This window comes from Tasmannia lanceolata, unplaced genomic scaffold (genome assembly GCF_043159265.1).
Source record: "Tasmannia lanceolata isolate RefF3 unplaced genomic scaffold, GAP_Taslan_0.1 ptg000003l, whole genome shotgun sequence".
Lineage (NCBI taxonomy): Eukaryota > Viridiplantae > Streptophyta > Magnoliopsida > Canellales > Winteraceae > Tasmannia > Tasmannia lanceolata.
Window position 1 is genome coordinate 24,569,205 of NW_027518680.1, and position 19,006 is coordinate 24,588,210.

Below are 19,006 nucleotides of genomic sequence, written 5' to 3' on the forward strand. Positions count from 1 at the left end.
GAATTGGCCCATCATGAATCATATTATAATTATGCAAAATGAAATCCCATGAATTTTCTATAAGAAACATGAAAGAACAAGAAAGAAATACTCCTAAACTTGTTACTAGTTTTTAACCAAAAAGAGTTTAGAGCACTAACCTTTGATCGCAAATCCAAAGTCTCTAGGGCTTGTAATCCGAGATATACAGTTTGTCAAGCCCTTTGATACGGAAAAAGAAAACTCAAAGTTGCCGAAGAGAAGAGCCGCTTCGAATAACCATTGAAAGAAGATGAAGGAGAGTTGTGGTTTCTCCACTTCAATTCAAAGGAATATGGTGAATTTCTCCACACAAACAAAAACAAAATTTTATTTTAGGGGAGGATGGGCTGGACGAATTTTCAAGATAGCTTCAAAGGTTGATTTGATCTCTTTTTATAGAGAAAGCTAGGGCAAAAACAAGTATAGCAACTTCCCATGTGAGAGTTGCCATTCTTTTTTTCTTTCTAATTCTCTCCACTAGCTTGCTTTTCCTTATTGTTTCTTAATTGTTTGTGTTTATAAATTCATCATAAGAAGCTATTTTAATCTCCAAGACATTCTATTTTGTATTAAAGAAGGCTTCTCATGAATTTTCTAGAAATTTCATCATAAGAAAGCATCTTTTCCAAAGATTCTTTTGGAGATTTTCGAACAAAAAGCATTGCCCAACTTTAAAGCCCATTTTAGACCTATTTAGCGTAAGAATCACGAAAAGTTGTAAACTACAAAGTTGTATCCCTTTGAAAGATCTTTCCAACGCATATTCACACTTTAAATTTGGCCAATCAATTAAAGAGTTATGATAATTTTAGTGGGCTGGAATTTCAGTCCAAATTGCACTGCCTGATTTTAAAGCTCATTTTTGACTTGTTTTGTGGAAGAATCGTGAAAAGTTGTAAACTAGAAAGTTATAACCCTTCTCGAGATGTTTCCAGCAAGTACAATAATGAATTTTTTGGACAAGTGGTTAAAATGTTATGGTAGTTTTAGTGATCTGATCATATTAGCCATTTTCTCTTTCTCATATTTTATTTTTATCAACCAAATCTATTCCATATAGGGGAAGCCCATCATGTGAGGACCACATGTGGGTCGATCCACACATGTAACCGAACCACACATGTGTTTCCACATGGGTTTAGCCCATGGTTTTTGCATTGCAGGCCTTTTTAAGTGTATTATGTATCAGACCAACTCTTTTGAATTTTATAATGATGGGCCCACACTATGTAATGCACATGGTAGGTCCCACGGACATGGCTAAACCTCTCTCATCCCTTGAAAAAAAATCATTTTTGCCCATGTAGGCCCAATTCACCCATCTCACATCAAAAGTGACCAAAATACCGGCAAGTAGGTAAGGAAGATTTAAAAAATAGAAAGTATTGATGTTCACTTGAAACGAAGGACAATATCAACCACGATCATTCAGGCTACCCTGAAAATACCCAAAATACCCCTAAGACATAAAATTTCCAAAAGAGATAGAAACCCTGAGAAATTCTAAAAATAGCAGGTTTCCACACTTGATTGGAAACACAAGATATCATCATTTGGAGACTAATGGAACCTCCTAGAGACCTTCGAGATTTGCGAACCAACATTAAAACACTTAAAATGAGATGAAATTCACCCTAAAATATAAGAATACTTAACCTAATGTAGATGACTGACTTGGGATTTAACAGATCAATCAAAGATTTTACTTTTTAAAGCGTAGCAAAATGGGGGTGTCTACAGATGCCCCTCTTTGGTAGAGAAGACGTAGTCATCGAATAACAAAGCAAAAGTGACAATACCATTTTGCGAAACTTTAATTAGTAAAGGACTTCCTATGCAACTTAAATGCAGATACATGCTAAACACTTCCTAATGCAAGACCTTAGACGAAGCCCTAGAATTAAAATGTTATAAAAAAATCATTTACTAAAAACACCATGACCTGGTAGTTCAGAATAATAAAAAACTAGATCAAATGTGAGTGCCAAAATTACGCATCCCAGAACGAAAGATAATTATGATGCAGCGCCTTTTTCAAATGGGCAATGAGGGAATTAGGGATCATTTTTGAACGGATTTGCAGAAAATGAGACACTGTTTTCGAACAGGCTCAGGAAAAGGGGACGTCGTTTTTTAACGGACCCAAAGGGAATGAGACACCGTTCTCAAACGTGATCAAAGCAATGAGACACCATATTCATATGGGCTCAAAGAATAAAATATTATTTTCGAATAGATTCGTGAGACCGTTCTCAAACGGGCTCAAAGAAATGAGACACCATATTCATATGGGCTCCAAGAGGATAATTCATAAGTCAAATTCATTAGCCCAAGGTGTATCACTCTTTACACTCTTGAGGATCCTTGGCTTTTGATATAATTCCCTTGGAACTTGGAATCTTAGAATATTTTAAGGGATTATGAAACTTAGTTCAATATGAGAGATTCATATGACATGTATATGACATGTGTATGAATATCATTGAACTAATCATGTCTAAAAGCTTTAATATGATCATTCATCTTTGACATGCAACCCACTTGTTTTGAAATAAGTATAAGTTGAACCATAAATCAAACAAACAAGTGAAATTTGGATAAATGGCTGTGAAGTAATAAAATTTTGTAATCATCTTGAATCCTTCACATCAAACCTATGTGCACTAGAAAAATAAAAATCTAGGTAAAATACATAAGTGTGCACATTGGAATACATTGTCATTATGAAATGTGTTATATACATCATCCATATGAGATTGACATGTTCACAAAGTAATTCAACTTGAAACATTCTAGACTTGTGAACTTAAAACAAAAGTGAAATCATTAAACTTTATGATTATAAAAATCCACTAAATTAGAGGCATGCGATTTGAAGTGACATATATGTATATACACACTATGCCTTTATATGTGATCTATGGATATCAATATTTGAATATTCTTAAGATCGATCACTATAGAGTTTGAGTGATTTAATAATATGAGAAATCTAAAGTCACTCAAATTTGCATCTCATGAGTTCATTGAAAATTGTGAACATTATTAACATCATGAGATTATGCCTAATAAGCCAAAAGTCTGCTCAAAATTGAGATATGTATAAAATTGGGTTTAAAAGAGACAAATTAAGATAAACTGTGTTTTGACAATCATGCTTAATCATTCACTTAAAATTCAATCAATCAAAACATATCTAAAAGGCTAATAAGGAACATAAAAATAAAAATGAAAATCAAGCATTCCCTAAAAGTTGAAAATTAGTTTGTCTTTATAGGAAATCTTCTAAAACTAGTTGTCTTTACAATAGGATAGAGTTGCTTGTCATAGGATACAATTCTAAATCTGTGTCATCTTTAGCTATCCTTGATGTGCTTATATTTGCTTATTTATAGCACTCTATATACAAGTGATATTCCCCGTGTGTAGTATTAGCTACATGGTAAGATGTTAAATCAAACATCTTAAGGTTAAAGGCTACTCAATTGGTGCTTTTAGCCTTCTTACTAGTTGAGAAGGAGAATGTACCCTCACCTTTAATTAAAACACCTGATTCCTTTGGCTTCTTCCCAACATTTTCACCATGGTAAGTCATATGTGCCTTGAATTGTTATATATATATATATATATATATATATATATATATATATATATATATGAGGTTAGTGATTCTAGTCTACCGACTAGATAAGGCTGTCTACTCCACCCTTATTAAGAGCCGTCAGATTTTAAGTGGAATGATCCCAACCGTTCAAGATAAAAAAAGAAACCCATAACAAACGAGGAGTCTATTTTCCCTCTCTCTCAATCATGCACGCTGGGTTTTCCCTCTCTCTCAAAATGAAAAACGAGTCCTCTTTATGGATTTGAAGCAGGGAGAAAAACTAGGGTTTTAGCTTTTCGCTTATCTCCCTCGCTTGGTTTCTGAACCGTAGTCCATTTCAGCATCAAATCTCTCCGTCGCTGCATTCTCTCCCTTGTTGGTGAACCGGAAATCCGACCCTCGCCGGTGAGTCCTAAAAAAACTCTGATTTACTCTTCTTCTTTTCTCTTCTCCCCAGCCATGCAAAGTAAGAGCTATCGGTTTTTTTAAGGGCATTTGATCCATCACTGGTGAATCTCTCCCTACTCGAGGCCTCTCTATCTCTCGTCGGATTTTCACTTTTTTTCCCCAGCCATGGAATACGAGAGCTGTGGGTTTTTTTTTGGGTTCAAAACTAGCGTTCCCAGTTCAGAGACCCTAGTTTCGAACAAAGAAAACCCACATCGTTTAAATCCTAAATAAAAATCTGAAAGTAGGGTTTCAGATTAATGAATTTTTATGTTTTTGGTTGATAAAAAGGATTTTTTCACAAGGTTTTTTTTCCTTTGGATCTCCACCATCTGACAAGGGTTTATGATATTTCTGTAGTTTTTGGTTGAGAAAACACTGGTTTTTTGCTGATAAAAGTGATTTTTTTCTTGTTTTGTTCAGATTTAAATCTTTTCAATCAGAAACAGATTCTCAAAAGCAATGATTTTTCAGTTAGGGTTCGAAAGCTAGGGTTTTGAGTTAGGGTTTTTTGGTTTCCAGTTAGGGTGGAGTTGATTCTGATAGGATGGCCATATGATTTTTTATGGGCATTTGATTGATGATTGATTTTTTATGGGCTTTTCATTGCTGATAGTTTTTTTATGGGCATTTTTTATGTTAAGAAACAATGAAAAGCAGATGAGAAAGAGGAGACGTTTACATTGCTCACTTTATGTGGGCATTTGATTGATGGAGATAAAAGCAGATTCATTTCATGTGGGCATTTGATTTTTTCTGGGCATTGGGTTGCTGATTTTTTATGTTAAAAGCAGATGAGATTTTTTATGGGCAGTTTTCATTGCTGATTTTTTATGGGCATTTTTATCTTACACAAATTTCATAGAATATGGTTGCCTTGCTAAATTGCATAGTTGCCCGCAAAAATTGCATGGGCTCTGAAACTGTATTGTTTGTATGAGTTTTAAATCCGCCGGTTTTACTTTAATTACTTGTTTTCATCTATGGAGTTGTTCATTTTCACTCATTGTTGTATTTGTTATTAAAAGGTGCTAAAGTTGTATGCATGTGATGGATAGTAATGTGTTGCAAATTTGTGGGCATTTGATTGATGAAGTCGACTGTAATAGGTTAGTTGTGGTTGATGACAATGAAGTTGATGGCAATCAATTAGATATGTTGAATGAGGGGGAAATTCCGAATGAGGGTGTTGTAGGTTATGTTGATAACGAGGAGGGGTGTAGTGGTGCCGTTACTACGCCTAATAAGGATGATGGAGGGACAAGTGTAGCTAATGAACCCTTTCTTAATCAGGAGTTTGAAACCCCAAAAGCTGCGTACGAGTTCTATAATGTTTATGGTTTGGCTGCAGGGTTTGGTGTATGGAAAGCCAAGACCAATAAGTCAAAGAAAAATTTGGAAGTGATAACGAGGAGATTTGTATGTGAGAGAGAGGGTTTCAAAAATACTAAAGATAAGAGACAGATAGGAAAAGAAGTGAAGTTGCGCCGCTCTATAAGAGAGGGCTGTGAGGCACAGATGGAGATTAAAAAGAGAAAAGAGAAGTGGGTTGTGACTAGTTTTGAACCCAAACATTGTCATGATCTGACCTCTCCTATCAGAAGAGGAATGCATCGCTCACATAATAAATTCGTGAAGAAAATGGTTTGTAAGAATTTGATGGAGAAGCTCAGTGACCATGGGGTTAAGCCTTGTAACATTGCTAGGGTGTGTACTTCGGCACATGGTGGTGGCAGTGGTGTCACAGCAAATCAGGTGGTGTCCCATTTGAGGGTACGTAGGCGTAACAATATGGGGCAAGAAGCATTCCTAATAGTTCGACAGTTCCATGAGAAACAAGCTGAAGATCCAAAATTTTATTTTGCGATGGAGATGGATGACATTGGGAACTTGAGATCTATGTTTTGGGCAGATTTAAGGGTGAGGAATGCTTACCTCATCTTCGCTGACGTAATTGTATTCGATGTCACATACAAGACGAATAGGTTTCTGATGCCATTCGCACCATTCACTGGAGTTAACCACCACAGGCAGTCCACTCTATTCGGATGCGCGTTGCTAGCAGATGAGAAAGAGGAGACATTTACATGGTTATTTCAACAATGGTTGAAATGTATGTTTGGGGTAGCTCCGAGTTGTATAATTACAGATATGGATGTGGCGATGAGAAATGCTATTAGAAATGTTTTTCCGAAAACCCGTCATAGGTTTTGCTCGTGGCACATTCATAGGCATCTGATTGAGCATTGTGCAGGCATGTGAGATTCTGAATCTGACTTCTGTAAGGATTATAATAAGTGGTTTTATAAGAGAGAAATACCCGATTGTGAGAAAGAATGGGAAAATTTTGTGGATAAATATGGGATTTCTGAAAACAATTGGCTAGCAAAAATGTGGGAGCTACGAAGTCATTGGGGTGCCAGCGTATTTTAGAGAGACTTTCACTGCTGGCATGACTTCTAGTTCGCGTAGCGAAAGCATAAATTCATTCTTTGATGGATATGTTAATCAGAGCACTACTCTACCAGAATTTGTGAAACAATATGCTAAGGCGCTTGCTGATCGTCGTAAAAAAGAATCTGAAGAAGATTTCAGGACTAAATCTTCAAATACTGTATTGATTTCAAGGAACAAATTGGAAGCACAATGTGGGAAATGTTATACGAGGACAATGTTTAACATTTTTCAATCGGAGTTTAAGGATAGCAACGACTGTTGGTATGACTTATTAGGTGAGAATGGCAATGTCACAAAATACAGTGTTGGATTGAGTGATGAGGAGCCTTGGAAATGGTACAAAGTTGTCTATGAAGAATCTGACGAAGGTGTAAAGGCCACATGTGCGTGTGCGAAGTTTGAGACCGTAGGGATTTTATGCAAACATATCCTTCGCATAATGTCCCTGAAGCGTTTAAGTTGCATTCCCGAGCGATATATCCTAAATAGGTGGACAATTGGGGCAAGATTTCATATAGATGGTGGGGTGGCCATAGGCGAAGATGATAATAATGACGTAACTCCAGTTGAGAAATGGTACATACTATCAAAGTGTCAGAGAGTAGTAGAAGTACTTGACAGCAGAAAAACTGTTTACAAGAAGATGGATGAGACTTTAGATGCGTGGCTGGAGGAATGTGAACAGGAGAAGAGAGAGAAGCAAAATGCGTTGTCAAGTAGTGGCAGCAAAGTGCAATCTAATTTTATAACTGAATCCCTTGATATATCTATTCGCGACCCCCTAGTTGTGAAAACCAAGGGTCGGCCGAAAGCTGCATCACGGTTTAAGTATCCATTGGAGGTCTCCCAATCCGAATTAAAGAAACGGACGTGTAAAAAATGTGGAGGAAAAGGCCACTATTCAATAACCTGTAACAAAAGGAAAAAAGGTTTGGACTTCTATTTACTTATGCATTCATTTTTAAATCACATGAGTTAACATATATCACTTATTTGTTCTTACTGTGTGTGTGCCAATAGATGACCACACCAAAATTTGAAGGGGAAGAAGGGGAACAACAACACGAAGATGAGCGTATGGAAGATTGAAATAGGTTAGTGTATTTTCTTAATACATTCCTCATTGTACTTGTTCTTATGAAGTTTAAGTGATACTCTAGCAGTTGTATGTACTTGAGTTTATGTTTCCCTTAAAATGCATCACCTGTTCAACCTTTTTTTTCTTTTCGAAATTTCAGCCATGATTGTGGGTGGTTCTTGTTACTAATTTTGTCTTGTCCATGTAATATTTTCAGGGTGCTTTTGAACTTGACTGCACTGTCTGCCCATTAGCAATCAAGTAGAATAGATTTTTTGTCAATGCTTTCTGGAATCGTAGAGAAGATGCTGTTTGGAGTTGCTTTGGAATTGCAGAGGAGAGATGGTGCCATCAGAAACAATGTCATGCTCATGCTCAATTGGGAGTTGTATTTGTTGGAAACATTGTCATGGTGCCATTAGTCTTAAAGGCATTTGAGTAGATGGCATTGTTTTGTTCAAGAGATTATGTTTACCTCTAGTTATTATAGTTAACAACAGTTTTTTTATCCTACGGTCCATCAAGGTGTGGGTTCAGATTCCTGTATAAAAGATAAGATGTGTTTTACAATCTTTGAATGATCTTCCTCAATAACAAATTAGAATTCATTAAGAAAATCACTAAGGGGCAATAAGGGGCCCTTTGGATAGATGAATTTTATAAGCCATTGTAAAATCCTGGATTTTACAAGCTAAAACCAGGATTTTTGTACAGGATTTTACAATCCTGGATTATAAAATCCATCTATCCAAACGGCTAACAAGGAAAATAATTATTTTAGAAGCTTAATCAAGAGACTGGTTAAATCGACTCCTACGGTCAACTAGATAATAACATGGTAGTAGCCCCTTTCCACCAAAAGGACATGATTCTCTGAAATTGTATTGCTTATAGATCTAGGTAAAATTTAGCATTTGTTCTTAATTCTTTAACATTAATCCAAAGTTGACACCAGGGAGGATAGCTATTGTTGCGAGACAATGGGTGATAGTTATTTTTAATGATCAATGTCCATAGAATTTTACAGTTATATGTTACATGGATTCCAGTGAAAACAGCTTACATTCCAAAAAGAAAAAAAATGAGCCTAGCATATTTATACAGGTGTTGATTGAGGTGTTGAGTCCCATACAAGATGCAAATTCATAGATGTGTTTCTCAAAAAATGCCAAAAAACAACACCTGATATATGATTCCAAAACTAATCTGATTATCTGATCCTCTTCTTCCTCTGAAAATGTGCCTCTTTTGAGATCAGGCCTCAAGTAGTTTATCCACATCAACCTGCAACTCTTACCACACCTCTGCAAACCTTCAAGATGGAAACTGTCATTTAAAAAAACTAACAAAAAAAACATAACCCAAATGCAGAGACTAGTTCGTCGCCAAAAGCTGAATTGTCACCAAAAGCATAATTAGAATAACTTGAGTTTGACTACTTTAAAAAATGGCAAAAACAATCGCCATTTTAAAACATCAAATATACGACGATAAGTGCACTAACATCTCTGTAAACATAATTCAAAAGAAAGATACATTCAGTGCCAGATACATGCTCGAGATGCTCCAAATATACATTCACTGCCAGATACACTTCTACTCTCACTTAGTACTTCGAAGGAAAAAGAAAAAGAAGAAGAAAACCCCTACTACTACACAAACTTTAAACATGGAATTTTCATTCTTTAGCATCATAACATCATTCTTAAGTTCGTTGTTGCGGTCTTTAAGCATGGAATTTTCAGTCTTCAGCATCATAACATCATTCTTAAGTTCGTTGATGCGGTCTTTAAGCATGGAATCTTCATTCTTCAGCATCGTTACATCATTCTCAAGTACGCTGATGCGGTCTTCCATTGTTCTGCCTTCGCTTCTATGGTGAAAACTCGACTCCCAGCCTGGCTCGTTCCCATCAAACGGAAGGTTAGTCCAGAGGAAATATTTACATGTGTGGCCTTGCATGTTATTGACGTTTTTTAGAATTTCAACAACTTACCAAAAAACTTATCAAAACAATGAAAATCTCATATGTAACTCAACTAGGTATCCAACACATTTGAAGTATGGCCAGCCTTGGTTATTATTTATGTTGGTCCGTGTAATTTTTTGAACTGCTGGCTTATTACAAAGACAATTTATGGCTGTTGGTTGTACGCCATGTGAGATACCACTCGTGTTGCTTGAAGATGCCATGCTTTATGCTTCTGTAATTAAACAAAAATGATTTCAGAGAGTAAAAGAATAATTTAAGCATAAAGCAATAGAACACCAATAAAAAAAACACGAGGATTCACAGAGAGTAAATGATAAATGACTTAACTCTATTTTTTACTTCCCTTTTACTCCCCTTTCTAGAATCACAGATAAATCCTAGACAGAACCCCAATTGATGTAATTTAAGATTTTTTTTTCTCCACCTACTTCATTTTTCAGTGTTGTAAATGGGTTTTGGTCAAGAGGTTGTACAAGAAGCATTGAGACATCACCTACCACACTTTAGATGGGTTTTCACCATCCACAATCCAAACTAGCAAATTAAAGGAAGCCAAACAAACCCTAGTTTCAGGTTAGGGTTTGGGGTTTAAAAGATGTGGGTAATCTTTGCTCGGAACTAGAGTCTTTGAACTCAAAACCCTACTTTTGAAGCAAAAAAACCGACAGCTCTTGTATTACATAGCTGGGGAAAAAATTGGTTAAATCTGAAAATGGATCAAATGCCCTTTTAATTCAAAACCCCATCCTATTACAATGAACTTCGTCAGTCAATAGCCCATAAAGAAACAAAAAACAAACCCCAAAACCCTACTTTCAAAGCAAAAAAACCAACAGCTCTTGTTTTCCATGGGTGGGGAGAAAAAAATCATTGCCTTGAAATTCAACATCCCATGAGAACTCAAAAAAAAAAACCCCAAATCCTAGTTTCAGATTTTTCTCCCTTGTAAAAGATGTGGGTTTTCTTGGTTTTGAACCAAAAAAAACCCACAGCTCTTACTTTCCATGGCTAGGGAGAAGAGAAAAGAAGAAGAGTAAATCAGAGTTTTTTTAGGACTCACCAGCGAGGGTCAGATTTCCGGTTCACCAGCGAGGGTCGGATTTCCGTCTCTTCTGATTGAAAAGATTTAAATCTGAACAAAACCAGGAAAAAATCATTGCTTTTGAGAATATGTTTCTGATTGAAAAGATTCAAATCTGAACAAAACCAGGAAAAAATCACTTTTATCAGCAAAAAGCCAGTGTTTTCTCAACCAAAAACTACAGAAATATCATAAACCCTTGTCAGATGGTGGAGATCCAAAGGAAAAAAAAACCCTTGTGAAAAAATCCTTTTATCAACCAAAAACATAAAAATTCATTAATCTGAAACCCTACTTTCAGATTTTTATTTAGGGTTTAAACGATGTGAGTTTTCTTTGTTCGAAACTAGGGTCTCTGAACTGGGAACCCTAGTTTGAACAAAAAAAAAACCCACAGCTCTCGTATTCCATGGCTGGGGAAAAAAAGAGTAAATCCGACGAGAGATAGAGAGGCCTCGAGTAGGGAGAGATTCACCAGTGATGGATCAAATGCCCTTAAAAAAACCGACAACTCTTACTTTTCATGGCTAGGGAGAAGAGAAAAGAAGAAGAGTAAATCAGAGTTTTTTAGGACTCACCAGCGAGTGTCGGATTTCCGGTTCACCAGCGAGGGAGAGAATGCAGCGAGGGAGAGAATGCAGCGACGGAGAGATTTGATGCTGAAATGGAGTACAATTCAGAAACCCAGCGAGGGAGATAAGCAAAAAGTTGAAACCCTAGTTTTTCTCCCTGCTTCAAATCCATAAAGAGAACTCATTTTTCATTTTGAGAGAGAGGGAAAACCCAGCGTGCGTGATTGAGAGAGAGGGAAAACAGACGCCTCGTTTGTTATGGGTTTCGTTTTTATCTTGAACGGTTGGGATCATTCCACTTAAAATCTAACGGCTCTTAATAAGGGTGGAGTAGATAGCGTTATCCAGTCGGTAGACTAGAATCACTAACCTCTCTCTCTCTCTCTATATATATATATATATTATGCACATAGTTAGGGGGAGCATGGCCTGCTAGGTTGTTATCTCATTTGGTATCACTTGACCACCCCTAGCAATCATGCATTAGTAGCCCAAGGGTTGTTTGTCAATCATTCACCTCTAAATCTCTTGGTGCTTCTGTGTAGGACCTTTTGGATTCATACTTTGTATGAGTCTCTAACAAAGGGGGGGCATTATATGTAAATATCTGTCATTTTCTATCTTATCATATGTTGCTTGATAGGTATATTATTTTGCATATGATAAGTACACTCATTTGGAGCTTCATTGCTCCATATGTGTTGTAGTTAGGGTTTGTCTCATGCTTTCACTTTGAGTGTTGTAGTTAGGGCTTGTCTCATGCTTTCACTTTGAGATCGATGCTCATTTATAACAAGTACCTTTAGCCTATGCATTAGTGTCATATCCTCATAGGCTTTAGACTTATCTTGGATGAACTCATATGGTGTCATCATTTCGAATGATAAGTATCTTGTTCTAGAGTTCAATCTTGAAAACTCTCTAGAACTCCCATTCATAGGATCCTATCTTACTTGATCAATTCTATCTCTTATGAATCCTTTCTCTTATCATGTGCTTTTGAAGGTGAATACATCATTCTTCATGATAAGATTCATTGGTTATGTCCTCATTGTCTCATCTTTAGCCATTGTGTATTGTCATGCCTTGCCTTATAAGTTTCATCTAAGGCCAATGACAAATACATAAGGGGAGAGCTAAATGGTTATATACTCATGTTTATATAGATCATTGTGATGTGCTCACAAGGTCGATTACCCCTATAGTTGTGCTTTACATTCAAATCATTAGAACAAAACAAAAAAAAAATTTAACTTATTATGCACTTTACTTTATTTTTTCTTTGATAAGCATTATATAAGCTTAAATGTAATTTCATATACTAGGGTACATAGCTTAGATAAGCTATTACACACCTTGACACTCATTTGCACTTTCACTTGCAAATCCTTCAGTTTTGCTGTTGCCAAAAGGGGGAGAATTTTGGAAATTGATTAGGAGTCCATTGTATATGCACCATATACTTTACATTCATTTATTACACTTGAGCATATAGTGAGGGGGAGCAATGCTCTATTGCATATTATTTGATCTCTATATGTCTATATTTTTTATATCTCCTGCCTCCCTAATCAATTTGTATGCTATCATCAACAAGGGGGAGAATGTAAGCCCAAGGGTTTCCATTGGTTCAATCATTCACCTTACCTTATTATTTTGATGCTAGCAAACCAAATTGATTAGCATTTACGGACTAATGTGTTGCATTGAGGTATTGTGTTGCATACAGGAATTTCACATGCCATATTGCCATTACACAACTCTACGGGACCCGATCGCGCGAGAGGGGAATGGCCTACGAGCCGCCTCCCTCTCTCTCTTGGTCTCTCGTACCCACGCGGTTGGCGTGTGCCGTTTATTATTATTGATTTAATTCATCTTTTCCGTGAACTTGGGATCACTAAAGCAATCCGAATTCCACGCAAAAGAAAATAACAGAGTCACCACCTAGATGAGGGATCTAGGACCCATAAATGACCAGAAATCTTGATTCGTTAGCTGATTACGAGAATGGAAGGTGTGGGGAGTTACCACCACATGGACCATTCTTGCCCGATAATCCGGTATTCGGTTCCAAAAGTTAACTCTCTTGAATTTCTTTTAAATGGCTCATTTAACTCTATATTAATGTGCGAGTTACGTGACATGCATCCTAGAATATAATTTCAATGCAATTCCTAATTGTGTATCTTGATTTTTTTAATTCGTTTGGATTCAATCTATGTGAAAGTCCTCCTAAAATCTAGTTTCATGAAAAATCCTAGGTATTGTAATTAATTTAGTTAAGAATTCATAAAAAAACTAATATACAAAATCCCACCATTTGTCGTGGGCCGACTCGGGCTTGGTATGCCGCTCAAGCATCCAAGTTGCCTACGTATCCCAGCCTCACTGGAATCAGAGTCGATTGTAGTTCGGTGCACCTGAACTAAGCTACTTATGCCTAACTCATCTAGGATACCGATCTAGACTGGATTGACTGTTTTAACAGTTTAAGAGAAATTATTTCATTCAAGTTGAAGATTTTATTATCCTAGGACTTCATCTAAGATGCTATATGGTCCTATCTAAGTGTAAGTTATCCCTTAGACTAATGCAGGTTAACCTACATCATCGATAAATAGGTTTGTCCTAGGAAAAAATTGGATGACTAGTGTAATTAGATCTATGGCACGGTTGCTATCCATAGCAAACGTCCGTGATGAGGCTGGACTCCCTAAAACTTAGGACACAACGTGACGTAAGTGTTCTTAAGGGGCCCTAAAAGGTTCCAACGATAGGAGACCGCAATCCAACGGCTCCTAATTCTTTAATTAAGTTAATTCAATTTGTTGATATTGGTGATTCTTAGATTGACTGATTTTTTGTTTTTAAGGATTTTCGATTCCTAAATATCTAAGGGATACTAAAGGTTCTATGGTTTGCCAGTTTCGGCCTCGAATCGCAAGCATGGATGGGAATCGTGCTCTCAACCCTTGTATAATTTAGCATGTAAGTTGTAGGATCTTATTGCCTGGCATGTTTCTCAGGATTTCCATGGACAGTGGACCTCGGAGCCAATATCATACTATAATTTATGCACTCCAATTATGCAGGATTAATCGCAATTAGTATACGATTGTGGTTGCGATCTCGGCAGTTAGACTATCGCGGTATAGCGAATTTACATGGGAGATCTATGAACCCTAAGGTTTATGTTTCAAACAAGTTGGGGATTAAATTCGTGATGTAAAGTTCAGATTTGTTGGAAGTTTTTACTGACTTTTGTGTTGATTTGCTATTAAATTATGATTTATTAACATTAAGACCAGATTGCTAGGATTACACAAAAACCCTAAGCAATCGAACTCCAAATCAGTTGAAACTTTTCCAGTAACAAGATATGAATGATTGTGGATTATTGGAAAATTTTCATGAATTTTCATTAAGATGTGATATCAATCTCCGATTTTTTAAAATTCAAATGAGTTCATAGATTAACACAGTAACTTATAGCATATCAATTTCAAATTAATCCAAACTTTCACAGAATAACGATAGAGATGATTATAGTTTACTGGAAAAATTTTATGAATTTTCATTAAGATTTGATATCAATTTTCGATTTCGTAAAATTCAAATCAGTTCATAGATTAACACAGTAACTTATAGCATATCAATTTCAAATTAATCCGAACTTTCACAGAATACAGATATAGGTGATTATAGCTTACTAAAAAAATTTCATGAATTATCATTAAGGTTTGATATCAATTTGTGATATTTTAAAATCCAAATCAGATTACAGATTAACACAGCAACCTATAGCATATCAATTTTAAATCGACTCAAACTTTTACATATAAAGATAATCATGAGATTTGACTACTATATGACTTTCATGGATTTTTATTACGATTTGAAGCCAATTGAAATTCACACAAAAATCGGATGAAACCAAAGAATTACTTAAAAAGCAAACCTAATGGTATCCTAAAATCAAATAAAAAATTTCAGTAGATATATAATAGATTATAAAATTTTCTATCAAAATTTCAAAACTTAGAAATTAAATCTCCTCTATAAAATCTATTTTTAAATAGAAAAAGGGAATTTGTTTCCTATGAATTGAAACCCGTTTATTAAAATAAATTACAAAACCATATTAAAACTTTGCGAAACCAATTGAATTTTTTTTCTAATATTCCAGTAACCTAAGTTACTGGTTTGTACAGAAAAATTTCAAAAATTTACTAATTTAATATGAAAAAGAATCACGGCATGTAAACCGAAGAATCGATTAGAAAACAGTAAATAAAATATTTTTTTCAAATTTTTTTTCCATAAAAACTTCAATTTATAATTAAATATGAGTTTTGGAAAGTTTCATCAAGTTTTAAAATCGTTTGATATTTATTAAAAATAACCCAAAATTAAAATAAATTAAAACCAGATTAACAAAAATTCGAAAAATTTCAAAAAGTTTATGGTGAACTGGAAATCCAAAAATCGGTTTGGAACCAAATTTTCATGAAATTTGGACTTGATTTGACCCGTTTTTCATTTTATTCTTCAAGAAATAACCCTTTGTCGGGTTATCTTTCGAAAAATAAAACGGAAATCGAGGCGGTCAAACCGTGGTCCAAGATTTCACTTTGTAGTAGTTTTGAAATTTTAATTAATCTAAACAAAATTCGTTTTTTGAATAAGATTATGTTTTCAAACACTTGTGTTGAAAATAATGAAAGAAAATTAATATTTATATGGAGGAAAACTAATTTTTAGTTGAAAATTTGAATTTTGAAGGCCTTTAATCTATACTATAACATACTAGAATTTCAAAAGAAAACTCAATGATTTGATATTTCGAAAATAAAACCCTAGCATGCTTGTTCTAATTCACTAAGAAGAGATATCCTTACCGTTGATCGCGATCCTTGTCTCTAGGGTTGGTGATCCGAGATATAAACTTTGTCCAACCCTTTTATACGCTAAAAAAGATCCAAAAAAAACTCCAATAACCTTGATTATATGATGCCTTGGAGAAGAAGAAGAAGTTCAAGAACTCCTTTTTGTGAAGAACACTTAAGAGAGAGATGAACACACTTGAAGAGAGGAATGAATTCCAAGGAAGAAGAGAGAGAGGGATGAATTTTCTAGAGCCAGGCCAAATGTTGTGCTTGCTTTGTTTTTATAGAAAAAGTTAGGGTTATATTGGATTTGGAAGTTTCCAATGTGAGAACTCCTACCTTTAGTTAGTTTCCAATTCTCACCTATGACTTGCTTTTCTCTTACCTTCTAAATTGGATTAACTTCTAATATTGATTTCTTGCAAGCGAAGCAATGCTAAATTACACAATGGAGATCCTTCATGACCAATCTAGAGCTTTCTCACATAGGAACTAACTTTTATGAATGATTTTCGTCCAAAAAAGGCTGCCTGACGTTTGAGCTTAATTTTGACCTATTTAGAGGCTGATCCATGAAAAGTCATAAACTAGAAAGTTGTAGAACTTTTCAAGACGTTCGAAACAAGTATAATCATAAATTTTTAGACAAAAAGGTAAAAAGTTATGGTAGTTTTAGTAACTGGACCACACAAGCCCTTTCTAATTATAACTCTTCCTTTCTTTATTATTTTTCTAAAACAAATATGATGTCACCAACCACCTCATCCCATGTTGGACGTTTTTGCATGTGGCCTCCTCATGTGGGGCGCCCACGTGGCCGACCCTCATGGGTGGGTCCACATAGACCCCACCTTGTGGGCTTTAGCCTATTAGGCCTTATGACATGTATTTTTAGGTTTTTTTCAATAAAAATTTACTAAAATCCTTTAAATTCAAATTTTTTATTTATGAACTCAACCCATATGATATTTATAGTACACCCCTAACACGTGATCGAACCATCTTTTTTTGGAAAAATAATTTTTCAGACCAAAATACCCCTATTCGACCATTACCCTCAAATTAGTTCACCCCTTAAAGGGAAAAGTTAAAAATGGAAAGTTCTTGTGGTCAAACTTCAAAAATAGAAACTTTTAAATTGGGTCTTTTTGGTGGGCAATATCAAACAGGATCATTTGGTACCCCCTGAAAATACCCAAAATGCCCTTGACACATAAAATTTCCAAGTCAAGCGAAACCCCTAAGAAACTCTAAATTTAGTAGGCTTTCCAAAAATTCATGAAATGATCTAAGATTTCTTAGACACAACTCGGGGGTCAAACGGGACACATCGGGAATGACCAAAATACCCTTATAATGCAAAAATGGGCAAAAATGAGGGAAACCCTGAAATTTCTAAAAATAGCAAGTTTTTTCACTTGCTTAGAAACTTGTACTTTCATCTTCCAGATACCATTGGAACACCCTAGAAACCTTTAGGATTGCGAATCAACTTCCAAACACCTAAAATGAGATGAAATCTACCCTAGAATGCATGGATGCCTAATTTATTGCGGAATATGGACTCGAAACTTGACAAACTACTGAATCTTTTACTTTTTAAAGTGTAGCAAAATTGGGGTGTCTACAAACTCATACAACACATGGCTTGAGGATCCACACTTACAATGATCAAGGAGCTTGCAGTCACAGTGAAGACATCACCATTGGAGGATGTTCAAGTCAAGAAGCTCAAGATGAAGATCCCCCAAGCATACCTAGCAAGTGTCAAGAAGAAGCTTGGAGATGAACCAACATGGAGACACCTCATGCACCTTTCAGCATGCATTGAAGATTGGAGGGAGTCACAAGAGCCAAGACAAGTTGAAGATGTCAACTCACAAGTCGAAGACGTCCAAGGAAGTGCAAAGGAGTAAAGACATTCCAAGAAGACTCAATGGTATCAATTTTAGAATGTATTTAGAGTCATCTTGATTTTATGTTAAATGCACTTTCAAAAGGTTTTCAAATGGTTTTCATTTTTAACTTTTTATATCTTTGAAAACCACACACACACACACCCAAAAATGTGTTTGAAAACCTAAGACTTAAGCCGAAAGACCATGGCCCAAAGTCCCTGATTTTTAATGTTAAAATGGATTTTCAAACAGGACCAGTCGACCGGGGGCGTCTCGGGCGACCGCGGAAGCAAGGCTGGAATTCCAGCACTTGCGAAAATTTAGCGGCCTGATCGACCAGGGTTAGCCGGGCGACCGCCGAATGGGTTCTGTCGAAACAGAACCATTCCAGCATGGTTTGGGCGGGTGACCGCCATAGGTCGGTCAACCGCCGAAAGGTTTTGAGTTTGAATTTTAAATCAAACAGGTAGCCTCGCCGGGCTACCGCCATGGGCTGACCGACCGCGGCGATATGAAATTGGAAATTAAAAAGTTTTGCCCAATAGGGGCAGACGACCGCCGTGGCTAGGTCAACCGCGCCGGTCTGGCAAAAGAGCTGTTGGGGCTTACGCAGGTTGACTTTTTCAGCCCCGTTTATTACAGTTTTACCCCCAAACGGTCATATTTTCTTGTGGGCTATATATACACTATCCAAATCTTTCTAAACAAGCTTTTGAACATTTTGAAAGATCAAATCCCATAGTTTTGAGCTAAAACCTTCTCATGAAAAGCTAAACCTCTTTGAACTTGCATTTTTACATTCTATCAAGAGGAACTCCATAGGCTTTACATTTGTATCTTTCCATGGAGTGTTTGTGAGCTAGCAAAGTTTGTAATCCGCCTATCAAGAGGCAAAGAGAGAGTTTTATTTTTTTTAGTTCTTCATTTGTATTTGAGGGTCTCCGATTCGGCCCGTTAAGAAAGGCA

The 19,006-nt window shown here is 36.0% G+C and overlaps 1 protein-coding gene and 1 long non-coding RNA gene across 3 annotated transcripts; one reads left to right on the forward strand and one right to left on the reverse strand.

Moving 5' to 3' along the window:
- The first annotated feature begins 5,122 nt into the window (after window positions 1–5,122).
- Window positions 5,123–6,334, forward strand: LOC143868371 (protein FAR1-RELATED SEQUENCE 5-like). Its single transcript, XM_077376176.1, has one exon. The coding sequence runs from the start codon at window positions 5,123–5,125 to the stop codon at window positions 6,332–6,334; it is 1,212 nt and encodes a 403-aa protein (XP_077232291.1).
- Window positions 6,335–9,012: 2,678 nt separating this feature from the next.
- On the reverse strand, window positions 9,013–18,140 carry LOC143854063 (uncharacterized). Of its 2 annotated transcripts, XR_013237357.1 has the most exons (6): window positions 17,809–18,140; window positions 12,609–12,652; window positions 11,260–11,340; window positions 10,661–10,732; window positions 9,604–9,811; window positions 9,013–9,505 (listed from the first exon to the last, which is right to left on the reverse strand). It is a non-coding gene; the product is annotated as an uncharacterized LOC143854063 (long non-coding RNA). The 2 variants fall into 2 exon arrangements; XR_013237356.1 differs by lacking the exon at window positions 12,609–12,652 and having other exon boundaries at window positions 17,809–18,136.
- Window positions 18,141–19,006: the final 866 nt, after the last annotated feature.

What these genes read in the sequence shown, in the direction of transcription:
- LOC143868371 (XM_077376176.1), top strand. Translation starts at nt 5,123, where the DNA reads ATGGATAGTAATGTGTTGCAAATTTGTGGGCATTTGATTGATGAAGTC.